The following is a 12,280-nucleotide window of genomic DNA, read 5'->3' on the forward strand; positions in this document are numbered from 1 at the left end:
GCAGGTAGGTAAGCCACTATCCCCATTTTACAGATGAAATTGAGCACAGAGGCCTACCTGTGGTCACACAGCTAGTTGTGGCAAAGACAAGATTTGGGCCTGGTTATTTGCAACACGGTCCCAGGAGATCCCAGTAAAGGGATGGGGATGTGGCTCAGTGGTTAAGCGCCCCTGGGTTCAATCCCTAGTATAAAAAAAAAAAAAAAAAAAAAAGGCCAAGATCCCAGTAAATGAGGACTCAGCACTTTGCTCAGGCACTGCCTCCCCTGCCCCTCATGGCAGGCCTGCAACCAAGTTCCCAGAGCTCCAGCTCTTCCTAAACACTGCAAATCAGTGCCCCTGCCCCACCCCCTGCCTGCTGCTCTCCTTTTCCCAGGCCTCAGCATTTCTTGACTACATAATGACTGGCAATGGCTTGCCCCACATCCTGTCCAGGCCAATCTGGTAAGTCCTCTAAGATTCAAGACAGTTTATACTAGTTTTGTTTTTTTTTTTTTTTGGGGGCGGGGGGTGCGGCTACCAGGGATTGAATTCAGGGGCACTCGACCACTGAGCCACATCCCCAGTCCTATTTTGCATTTTATTTAGCTATAAGGTCTCATTGAATTGTTTAGCGCCTCGCTTTACGAGGCTGGCTTTGAACTCCTGATCTTCTTGCCTCAACCTCCTGAGCTGCTGGGATTACAGGCGAGTGCCACCACACCCGGCAGTTTATCCTACTCTTAAGATCCTTCAGGGTCTCCATATTGCCTTCAAGGTTAAGAAAAAGATCGACCTCTCAGTGGCCCTGGTCAACTCTGTAGTCCCAAGCACATGAGGCCTGGGAGCCTTTGGGGAGGCAAGGTCTGCTACTGGAGGGGAGAAGGCAGTGTAGCTGCAGTCAGGGCCATCTTGGCTGCTGACCCATAGAGACTGATAGGCACCAGGGGTCTTTCTCTACATTCAGAAGCATGAAGATGTTAGAGCAAATTGCAACGTTCTGCAGCACTGGATGGCACTGACACTAGCTAGCTCTCCACAGCTCCCCAGATATTTGAAGGGAGATTCTCCTCCCCTAGCATAGCTCCCCCAAAGGCCACTGTGACTCTCCTCAAAGTTGGGTGAGGTGGCACAGGCCTGTAATCCTAGGGATTCGGACTCGGGGAGGCTGAAGCAGGAGAATCCCAAGTTCAAAGCCAGCCTCAGCAACTGAACAAGGCCCTAAGCAACTTAGTGAGAACCTGTCTCACAAAAAGGGCTGGGGATGTGGCTCAGTGGCTAAGTGTCCCTGGGTTCAATCATCAGTACAAAACAAAAACAAAAACACAGAACAAATATGCCCCTGAAAGAGAAGGTGGAGGCCTTCAACACAATTTTATCTTATGTTCCAGAACAAAAACTGCATCCAAGGAGTCACCTTGCATTTTGTAATCAGTATAATAAACTCCAACCCACGTTTCCCCCAAACATGTCAGGAAGGGCTGCTGCGGAAAAAAGATGTCCCTTTAATAAAACGTTATCAACATATATCGTACACAAACTACAATGTATCATAATTACTTTTTTTTTTTTTTTCCTCTCGTAATTCAGAACCAGACTACAAGGTAAGAAAAAACACAGCAACAGCTACAATGTTCCCAATAATCCGCACAAGGTCTTTTTTCAGGCAGATGGTATCTCACATAATATGATATACATGGATCAGAAAAGGGAGGTAATAAAACAAAGACCAGCTACAGGGAGGGAGGGGCAGGAGAAGGGCGTGTAAATGTACAAAGAATTGGGTGTCTTCCAGGGCAAGACACAAAGGTTTCCATGGGGGTGAGGTGAGGGAGGCCATGAGACACCCCTCCTAGGAGGGGCAGGCTCCACGTCGGGTTTGTCGGTTTTTGAAAATAAAAACAGGACCGGAAACACGTCTGTTTGGTTGTTGGTCCCCCCACCCCCCAGCAATGCCAAAGTCTCTCCATCCAGTTCCAAGCACATACAGAGCAATTCTGGTCAATACCCATCTTTGAAAACGAAGGACGAGTAGAGAAAAAGAAAACCCAACTCCAGCCACCCTGCCCGTGCGCACGACGAGGACCGAGGATCGCGGCTGGAACGCGGGTCCACGCCCCAGCTCACAGCAGTCCCGGGGCGCGGCCACCCCGCTGGCAGGAGTCTCGCTGGGAAGGCGGGCGGGGGCTGAGGAGGGGCTGGAGAGGTCCAGGAGAGGAAGCAGTCCTGGGAACACAGTGCAGGCGCCGGGTCACAGCGACGGTCTCGGCTGTGGGGAATCCTGGAACGGGGTCGGGTGGTCTGGCCCCTCTGGCCACACGACGGGGCGGGTCTGGGGTCCGGGAGGGCTGCTGCCGCCGACCATGCCAAACAAAGCAGGTCCCGTCCCTCCCACAAATAAACCCTAAGTGGAAGGGTGACTTCCTTTCTTTTCTTTCCAAAAACGGCTTTTTGAAAGAAACCACCAATTGTAAACTGTCCAGTTTATTATTATTATTTTTAGATGGCTACAGAGACAGTGTGACATGTCACACCTAGACTAGCTTTCCTGGTAGAAGGGCTTGGGGTAGGCAGACTGCAGGGCTTGTGGTATTTTTTTCCTTTAAAAAAAAAATCTTTTCTCATTTCATTTTTTCTTTTTCTTTTTTTTTTTTTTAAAGAAGAAAGCAAAGAGGTTGATTGGGGTGGGGCTGGGGGCTTGCTAGAAGCTTCCATTTAATAAAAAATCCACCCCCAACCCCTGAAAACAAATTTTAAAATCCCAGTAATGGTAAAACCTCAAACAAACAAAAAGACAAAAAAGTGTCATGTACAGAAAAGGACCTTTTGGGAAGGAGCAAGGGGTGGGATTTTTCTGGTAATTGACTTGAAATATATTTTTACTTTTGAGTTTTGTCCTTCGTGTTTTATGGAATAAAAAGTTCGGCCTTTTTATTGCATGAAACTAAAAATTGGGAAAAGGTGGGGGAGGTTTGAGGGGAGCGGGGAGACACCCCCCGCCAGCTCCTGGTAACGACACCTCACTTCTTCTTGCATAATTTCTGGCATCTTCCTGCCTGCAATGCCGGCTCTCTCAGCGTCTTGGAGAAGGGGGAATCACACACTCATCGTCATGCTTGGAGAATACTAGAAGGGCAGAGCAGAGGGCACGTTGTAAGGCCTGGGGTGTCAGGAGGCAATGGACACCATGAAGAGACCTTAGTCTGTGGAGGTTGGGTGGCACAGAGCTGACAGGGCCAGGCTGGGGTGCATGGTGGCCCTTGGTGGATGGGGACCAGCAGGGCCAGGTGAGGACAAGGGGTGGAGCTGAGGGCCACCTCTTAGGCCAGCCCATATGCCTGTCAGGGCAGCCTTCCTGTTCCTTCCTCTCTGAATCACCCCCTTTTGGCAACTGGGACTGCAGAAAGTGGGGTTTAAGAGCCAGAGCTCTGTGAGGGGCCCTGGGTGGGGGCCAATCTGCGCTTCTCAAAGTTGCTTTCTTCAAAGCAGAAGCCCACTGGGAAAGTGGAAGGCCGGCCCTTATGGCTGCAAGAACTTTCCCTGCCCCCCACCCAGGAGCTGGGCCCAGGGCTTTTTCAGCCATATCAGCTGATCAGTGCCAGGGGTGTCCAGCCTGCATGTGCTCCCTCAAGAAGGACCTGCCAGCAGGCAGACTCAGAGGCAGTGACGAGGCGCTGTACTGAGTGGAAAAATAATGGGTGAAAAGCCACAGCAGGCAGCAGCTGCCAGCAGACTCCACAGCTAGCTGAGTTCTCCTGGGCCACGGGTCAAGAGAAGGACCCTGGGGTTAAAGGAGCTGGGCTTACATTGTCATTCTGGAAGGAGTGGAGGAAGTTCCCTCCCAGCTCGCCGTCATCTCGAGGGGTGCCTGGAGGGTTGCTAATGCCACTTATGTTGTTAGGAGAATTCTGTGGAGAGAGAAAGGAGAGGTGAGCCTGTCCCCAACAACCTGCCCTGCCCTCAGGGATAGGTACTGTCAGGGAGGTACCACGAGCGCACACTCACTTTTGGAAGTCCATCTATGTCGCCTGACCCTGGAAGGAAAGGAGGCTCCAATTCAGTTTCCTGCTCACACTGGGGGTGCCTCCAACATGAGACCTCCCTCCCTGGGCTCTCTGAGCTCCAAAGCCCTTCCATCCACACCCCAAGCTACTTTCATGCAGAGAATTTTCTGTCCCCCCAGACAAGGCCTAGGCTGTGTAGCAGGCTGAGCTGAGCCTGGAGCTGAGGCCAAGAGGAAGCTGTCCAGGCAGGGCAGGGCAGGGCAGGGCAGGGCAGGGCGCAGGTGCCAGCTTACCTAACGATCCGTTCATGTGATGTGGCTCCATCCCGCCCATGCCTCCCATTGGGCCATCTGAGCCAGGACCCATCGGGAACTGAAGGAGAAGCACAGACCACGGCTCAGCGGGCACAGGACACTCTGCACCCCTCACAGGCTCCCTGCCCAACCAGCTGGTCAACAAAGTTAGCCAACACCCGCCAGGACCCAGGCCCTGGGCCACAGCTCCACAAGGTTCCTGCCTCAGGGAGCCTCCATTCTGGTGGGCTCTGCTTGCACCCACTTGGGCAGTGATGGCTGGTGCAGGCTCCTTGTTGCCATGCACTGGGTAAGGGAATGAACCCAGAGACCTGCTTACAGCCACAGAGCCAGCACCACAGCCTCCTGGTCCCATTGCGAGGCCTATTCCACCCCTGAGGCACAGTGCCAGGCTTACCAGTCACAACTGCACACAGAAGTCTGACCATACCAACCCAAGGACCAAAAACTATTTATGTTTTTCATATTAAAAAAATAAATAAAAATAATCAAGTGGAGCACAGGAAGTGCTTTGCCTGGGGTCCCCCAGGCCAAAGGCTAACAATGGAGCCTGGGAGCCTGACCCTGGGGCTGTCACATTAGCCTTCTCCAAGCCCCTCCTCAGGTGTGGGCTCCACGGGCAGGAGAGAGGAGACTGGTCTGCTAACTGGCAGGAAGGAGGGCTTGTGAGTGGATCCACGCAGACCTGACGGAGCAGGCAGATCAGCGTCAGAGGGAGTCAGTTGTGCCCCATCCTCAGGGCAGTCTGGAACTACCAAAGTCAACTCAGAAAGGAAGCAAAGGCCAGGGAGGTCACATCCCACAGCCGCAATTCACAAGGCTGGGGATGGATGGCTGAGCCCCCTCTGGAGGCAGACTGGATACTGGGAAGAGGATGGACTTGGTGGAACGGAGGACTGCTGGGCCTGGCCTGGCGAGGGCTGAGGACGCGGAGCTGAGCAACACCTGCACCCTGGCTGGGAGGAGGAGCTCAGGAGACACCCCAACAGCCCACAGGACAGAGGGCAGAGGTGCTGAGTTCCAAAGACAGTGGCAGATACAGCACAGCTGAAACTTCAGACGGAGGTAGTGACATGAGAACAGACTGTGTGGAGGAGGCAGGGAACCATAAATGAAAGGTAGAAATCTGGGCAGGCAGAGTGGGCACAGAAGCCACTCCAGGCTTCTTGAGTGAACAAAAGGCCACACAGTGGATGGCAAAGGGGAGCAGAGCAGAGCACAGCGAGTGGGAGAACGGCCCAGACTCAACTGTGCGTGGGCCAGGCCACTCTCCCGGGCCACTCAATTCCTGTCTCCCCCCGGTTCCTGCTCACAGGCTTCGGGGCACATTTTGCCTCTGAGAACAAAACTCATTAGTCCAAGTGATATGAGTGATATGACCAACTTTCAGGAAGCCAACTGGACCAAAAAGACACCCCCAAACATGCTAACAATGTGTCCTTATACACACAAAGTCTTCCTTTAACATAAATATATAAAAACCAGGTATCGACTTGAAATTATGTTACTGTGTACTTTTTGTTTACTTTTGTAACAGCTTTACTGAGATATTCACATGCATACAACTGATGCATTTAAAGGAAACAATTCAGTGGTTTTCAGTCTGTTCACAGGGTTATGCAACCATCACCACAATCAACTTTAGAACATTTCTTTCACCCAAAAAGAAATTCTGTACCCATGAACAGTCACTCCTCAGTCCCCTCTAGCCCCCAGCCTCAGGCAACCATTACTTTATCGTCTCTATGAATGCCTATTCTGGATTGAACCCAGGGATTTGTACGTGCTAGGCAAGCATTCTACCAACTGAGCTATGTCCCCAGGCCCATCGTGGCTGATTTTTTTGACTTAGCATGTTTTCAAGGCTCATTCACATTGCTGCATGAATCACCATTTTATTCCCTCTTATGGAAAACAGAAGTCCCCTGTGTGCAATCCCACATCTTACTTAGCCATTCACCACCCGATGGTAAGTGCAGGCTCTTTCTACTTTTGGTTACTGTTACTAATGCTACTAAATTTATTGGTGTGAAAATTATCACGTAGATACACATTTTCACCTGACAGATACCTAGGAGTGGGTCTGCTGGCCCACAGGTAACTACATCTTAACTTTCCAGGCAAGGGTCAAACCACTCCATAGCAGAGACTCCCACCAGCAATGTAGGAGAACTTCAATTTCTCCACCCTCTCCCAAGCCCCAGTCACTGTCTTTTTGACTACAGCCACTCTAGTGGGTATGAATAGTACCTGTGTTTTAATTTGCAGTTCCTAATGACTAGTGATGTTAGGATCTGTTCACATGCTTACTGGCTATTTGTACTTCTCTGAAGAAATGTCTACTCACATTTTTGTCCCATTTTAAAAGATTATTATTATTAATTTTTGGGGTACCGGGGATTGAACTCAGGGACACTCAACAGCTGAACCACATTCCCAGCCCTATTCTGTATTTTATTTACAGACAGGGTCTCACTGAGTTGCTGAGCACCTCTTACTGAGGCTGGCTTTGAACTTGTGGTCCTCCTGCCTCAACCTCCCAAGCCACTGGGATGACAGGCATGTGCCACGTTGACCTGCTCCACCTGTAATTGAGTTGTCTTTTTATTATTGAGCTGTAAGAGTTCTTTGTATAAGTTTATTATATTTCACACACACACATATATTCAAAGTTGTTGATGGATTGTTTTTTAAATTTATTTATATGTGGTGCTGAGAATTGAACCCAGTGCCTCACATGTGCTAGGCAAGTGCTCTACCACTGGGCCTCAACCCCTGACCCTTCATATAAGTTTCATTCAAGTCTCTTATAGATATAGGATTTGTAAACATTTTCTCCATCCTGTGAGCTGTCTGTTTAACTTTCTTTTTTCTTTTGAGACAGGGTCTCACTGTGTTTTCAGGAAAGCTTCAAACTCCTGGGCTCAACTGATCCTGCTTCAGTCTCCTGAGTAGCTGGAATTATAGGCACGTGCCACTGTGCCCCATTTAACTTTCTTGATGGTTTCCTTTGAAACACAAAAAAATCCAATTTATCCACTTTTTTCTCTTATTGCTTGTGTTTTGGTGTTGTACCTAAGACTTTGAATCCCTCGGGTCACCAGATTTATCCCATATTTTCCCCTAAATGTTTTAGGGTTTTAATCCACTGCTATTCAGCCTGTGATCTACTTTGAGCACATTTTTGTGCACAGGTGTAAGGAAGTACTCCAACCTCACTGGGCTGCATCTTCGGTTCTACCAGCACCGTTTACTTATCCTGAACTATTTGCGTTTCTATTATGTAAATGCTACCACTTAAAACAACAGCAGGACTAGTTAATAGTAGCCATCAGTTCAGAGAACTAGTTCACTAAATGAGAAATGTGAAAAACTAACATTTTTATGTTTCTGTCCTAGGATACAGTCAACAATGTAACTGTTCCTTCTGGCCCTTGATATAGTAGGGTGACTTTGCTCTGCTTCCTTTCCCGGTGTTACATCTCTAAAAACTGAATTTTACATCCATTTGCCTTGTCACTGTGCTCTTATCAAGACCATGTCACACTGATTCCCGTGTCAGTCCAGCATGACACTGAACTACCTCCTCCACAAACTCCTCACAGCCTGAGCACTTACAACTTCGCTTATTCGCACAGGTCTGTGGACTTGCAGGAGTGACCTCCAGTTCCTTAAGATGACACCCACTTTCTGTCTGCAGGCTGGCTTGGATCGGCTGCTCATCAACCAGAGCCTTGCATCTGCAAGTCCAGCAGATGGGCTATCCCTACCTACGATAGCCAGCATTTGCCAATGCCACGAAGCACACGAGATGGACATCACTGTACACGAAACCTCTTTTTCTCAGGAAAAAAGGTTTTAAAGGTGAGAGGTAATTTGAACTTGTGAGATCCCAGCTGGATTCCAGTAAGTTTTAATAAGCTGAAAAAGTCCTGCTTAACTTGGCTGCCCTTTCTTGTGACACTTTTTGACTGTTCTCAAGCAGTCTCATTTAAAAAAAAAAAAAAAGTCGTTGTTTCTGTGGCATGAAATTTTGCTGCCACCTCCACTTGACACTAAACAATCCAGGTGTGGCTGGCTCAGCCCCTCTGGGTTCCTGTGGTCTCTTCAGAGATGATCGCACAGTCCTGGAGGAATAGTGGACACCTCTCTTCCTGCAATTTCTGCTTCCATTCTCACCTCGATGGATTTCCAAGTCAGAGATGCACACCCTTCTCGTTTCATGACTTAAAAAATGAGTCTGGGGGCAAAGTTTTAACATCCTTCCGGCCAGCAACAATAACAGTCATCTTGTGGTCTTGTGTTTGAAGCGTTCTCCATTTCTATGAAGTCGAAGATCTCATTAGGATCTGCATGCTTTGAGGAAATTAAAAAAGTGACCAAAAGCTTTCATATGAAAGCTGGTATCCCCGGCAGGCAAAGCACACCCCCCTGCGGCAGTAGTGGGTGCAGGTGTGCAGGACATTTACCAGGTAAGATGTTTTCACTTCTTTGGTGAAAAGCTTATAGACGAAATAAAATTTGCCAAAATTAATTGTGTACTCTTTGCCAAATATGCAGATAGATAAGCCAAGTCTAGTTTGTACATGGTCAAGAGAACAATAATCTTCTGTTTTCTGCATCTTCATTAAAATCTTCACAGAAATCAAGTCCATTTAAAACTCTAGTTTTCAAATCAACACATGTAAGACCTAGCGGGAATTTGTTTTTTTGTTTGTTTTGGTTCTTAGGATCAAACCCAGGACCTGGGATACATCAGGCATGGGCTGGGCCAGTGCTCACCATGGGGCTATATCCCCACTCCGCTCCAGAGTGAAGGACGCACCGGACACACTGTAGAGAGCACAGCTGTTAGTAAGACCAGACAGAATCAGCTCTACTTAAGGGGCCAATGCTGAAAATTCCCCCTCCCTGTTCACAAATATGACTTTTAGTTGCAACCTCTGAATCAGGGAATGTAACCTTCCCTGTTCACAGAGCAATCAAGGGAATGAGATGATAATGGCGTTCATTCCAGGGTATGCCCAAGCTAATTCAGCGGCCGCTCTTTTTCACTTGTTCTGGTGTCTCTTTGGAGGACAAAAGGAACTTCTGATTTAGAAGGACGTGCTTCACCCCACGCTGGGGAGATCCAGTCTCCACTGTGCTTCCACACCCTCTCCCTGCCACGCCCAATCCCCAATTCTTTTCTGCACATTGTGTCCTGACCTTGCTGTGCAAACTTCAACCTATTATTATAAACACGGTCACCAGCTGTCCTCCATGCTGTCTGGGTCATGCTGGTGCTGGCACTGTCACCATGCTTCCTTCAGTCATCTTTTAGAAACACGGTCCTGATGTTCACGATGATAAATGAAGCCAGCGCCATGGACACACACAGGAGGGAACCTGCAGCAGTCAGAGGCAGACTGCTGAGGCCCACGACGGCAGTACCCTGAGGTCCCTGCCCGGGGAGCCACGACTGACAGCATCTGTGGTCAGGGGAAACATGGGGTAGTGATCCTCAGCCACGCCACGTTCACCTGACTTTAAAAACAGCCTTCTCCATCCCGTCTCCAGGGCCTCTGCAGAGTTCTGCACTCTCCCCACTCTCTCCAATCCTCTGCAGCCAATGCCAAAACCCAGGACTTTTCGTGCCCTGGGATTTCTCAGGATGCAGAGCTCTTAGTGCTGAAACCTAGATGACTGGTCACCGGAGAGAGGAGGTGGCAGTGAAGCTGGAATGGTGGGAGGTGCTGGCTGCTTGGGAGGGGAGGGAGGCGAGTCGCATGACCCGAGGCAAAGGGGGCCAGCCACAGAGCCTGACCTCGAGGGCGAGGGCAGCAGAGGAGATTAAATACATGCAACACCCAGGGACGGGTGTGGCTCAGCATGTTCCACCCCCAGCACCACAACCTATGGTGTGTGTGGTACCAGCCTGGGGCAGCACACACTCAGGGTGTAACGAGTGGGGTGATTTAGGACTCAACCTCAGGAGTTGGGCCAACAAAACCAGAGTGCCTTCAGAACTCTGTCCACTTGGCCAGGCTGAACACGAATGTGGCCCAAGCCCATTGGCAGGCACTGCAGCACCCAGATGCTCTCCAGACCCGATTGTCCTGATGGGCGAGGCCTGATCACTTCACCTCCCGCGTAAGGAGAAAGAGGGCACGAATGGCATGCAGAGGTTGTCTGCAGAGGTGGACAAGGCCAGGCTCAGTCCCCAGGGAATTCCCAGGTGGGTGTAGGAAGCAGAGGTAGTTGTGCAGATAAGTCCTCGTCAGTGGGTTAGGAACGCAGGAGGAGGGGTGAGACGGATTCACAAAGGTGGGATCAGAGTTGTGCCATCAGTCAAAGGTGGAAACTTTAAGGGCAGGCGGGAGGGAGTGGCTTCCAGAGGAGCATAGCCTGAGCAGAGGTAAAAGGAGCTGCAGGCATAGGGGTCAGAGCTTGTGGCAGGAAGGCCAGGCAGGCAGGCCCCCAAACAAGCCATAGGTTCCTGTGGGGTTTCCACAGCTAAGGAAAGAGGTCCAACAGCAGAAGGGATTGCCCAGATGGCCCCACCAGTCAGCAGAGCGGGTCTGGGACTAGCCCAGACCCGCTAGAGACTGGTGCTTTATTCTTCCTAGTGCCACACACGGCTCTGGTCCCCGAAGAGGGTCTGGTGCCCCTGCAGTGACCAGAAGGTGGGAACTGCCCAGCCCCTTCTTTCCCACCCTTGCCAGCTATGAAATGGGAGCTGAGCTGCCCAAGAGTTAATCACTTTTCTGACGGTTTATTTTATTCATCTTTGGTAACAAATGGCTGAAATCAATTAAACTGGCTTTCCCCTCAGCTGATGAAGTTAATTATGATTTGTTATGGTATCTGATATGTAAATTATTAGAAAGCAGACTTACGTTGGACCGGCTGCCTCCAGGCGGCACCGGATTAATCATTGTGTAGATGTTGTCACTGGAATTTGTTGAATCTGTAGAACAGTGGAAACCCACAAGTCGAGGTGATTAATTCATTTCTTAATTAAAACAAACTCGTGGCACTTGAACTCATTCTTTTGTATTTTATCACCTAAAATTTCCTCTAAGTACCACCATTTTCTGGCTAATTTGTATTTAATGAAGATTCACAAAGTTTTTAATCACAGAAAATTCAACTGTGAAAACCACTCAACCACGAAACGAAGAATTTCAGAGTGTCTGGACAGTAGCATGGATATGGCACAGGGGGTTATAGGCTCCATCCTCATCTCCCCACTGCACAGGACAATGGGGGGGCAGCAAGGCAACATCTGTGTCCCCCAACCCTGCCCAGCAGCTTTAATCAAATCAGGGGAAGGGAGACACTGCAAATTACCCAGGGGCCACCCTGCTGAGCCAAGAGCACAGACAGGAGAGGCGGGGCTGGGGCTGGAGACACATGAACACACAGAGTGGGTTAACGTGACCCAGCAGAATGTAGGTCACGCAGCTCATCAAGATGCAGCAGTGGAGGAGGGAGCTGAGCGGAGCCGAGGAGCATGGCCACCGCCAGTGCCACCCCTGCAGCTGAGCACATTCCCTGCATGGGGAGGTGAGAAGCAGGTGGGGGAGGGTTGCCTCAATCTCCCCACTTAGCCAGAAAGATCTGCTTAGAAGATTAGCAGGCAGCATTTCTCGGGCACACATCCTGACCACCTCTCTCACTTTTTATTTTGTGGTAGGTAGGGACTGTGTTGAACCCCTTTCTGGCTGGCTGGTGTGTTGTTTTTAGCTGACACAGAATTGTGACACTGTGTATGCATCTTCTGACTAAAGAAAACTAGAGAAGGGATTTCCTACATAAAGGACCAGAAGCCTAGAGCTCTGGAAACTCTGGAGGGATCATGCTTAGTACCCTGGTCCTGAGGATGCCAGAGTGCTAAAGTCTCTTTGCTTCTTCTTCTTCTTCTTTTTTTTTTTGGTGGTGCTGGGGGTTGAGCCCACAATCCTGTGATGCTAAGCAAGCACTCTACCACTGAGCTATAGC

At 49.7% G+C, this 12,280-nt stretch overlaps 1 protein-coding gene across 6 annotated transcripts in view; it reads right to left on the minus strand.

The window, feature by feature from the left end:
* Window positions 1-1,464: 1,464 nt before the first annotated feature.
* Window positions 1,465-12,280, minus strand: part of SSBP3 (single stranded DNA binding protein 3) — a 159,944-nt gene continuing 149,128 nt past the window's right edge. For all 6 annotated transcript variants that reach the window (XM_079101541.1, XM_079101540.1, XM_079101539.1 and 3 more), the window contains 5 exons: window positions 11,176-11,246; window positions 4,277-4,355; window positions 3,985-4,013; window positions 3,786-3,887; window positions 1,465-3,105 (listed from right to left, as the gene is read on the minus strand). In XM_079101541.1, the coding sequence (XP_078957667.1) occupies window positions 3,076-3,105; window positions 3,786-3,887; window positions 3,985-4,013; window positions 4,277-4,355; window positions 11,176-11,246 (311 nt within the window). In that variant the 3' untranslated portion in view covers window positions 1,465-3,075. The remainder of the gene's footprint in view (window positions 3,106-3,785; window positions 3,888-3,984; window positions 4,014-4,276; window positions 4,356-11,175; window positions 11,247-12,280) is intronic.

The sequence above is a fragment of the Sciurus vulgaris genome (genome assembly GCF_902686455.1).
Source record: "Sciurus vulgaris genome assembly, chromosome: 1".
In the NCBI taxonomy this organism is placed as follows: domain Eukaryota; kingdom Metazoa; phylum Chordata; class Mammalia; order Rodentia; family Sciuridae; genus Sciurus; species Sciurus vulgaris.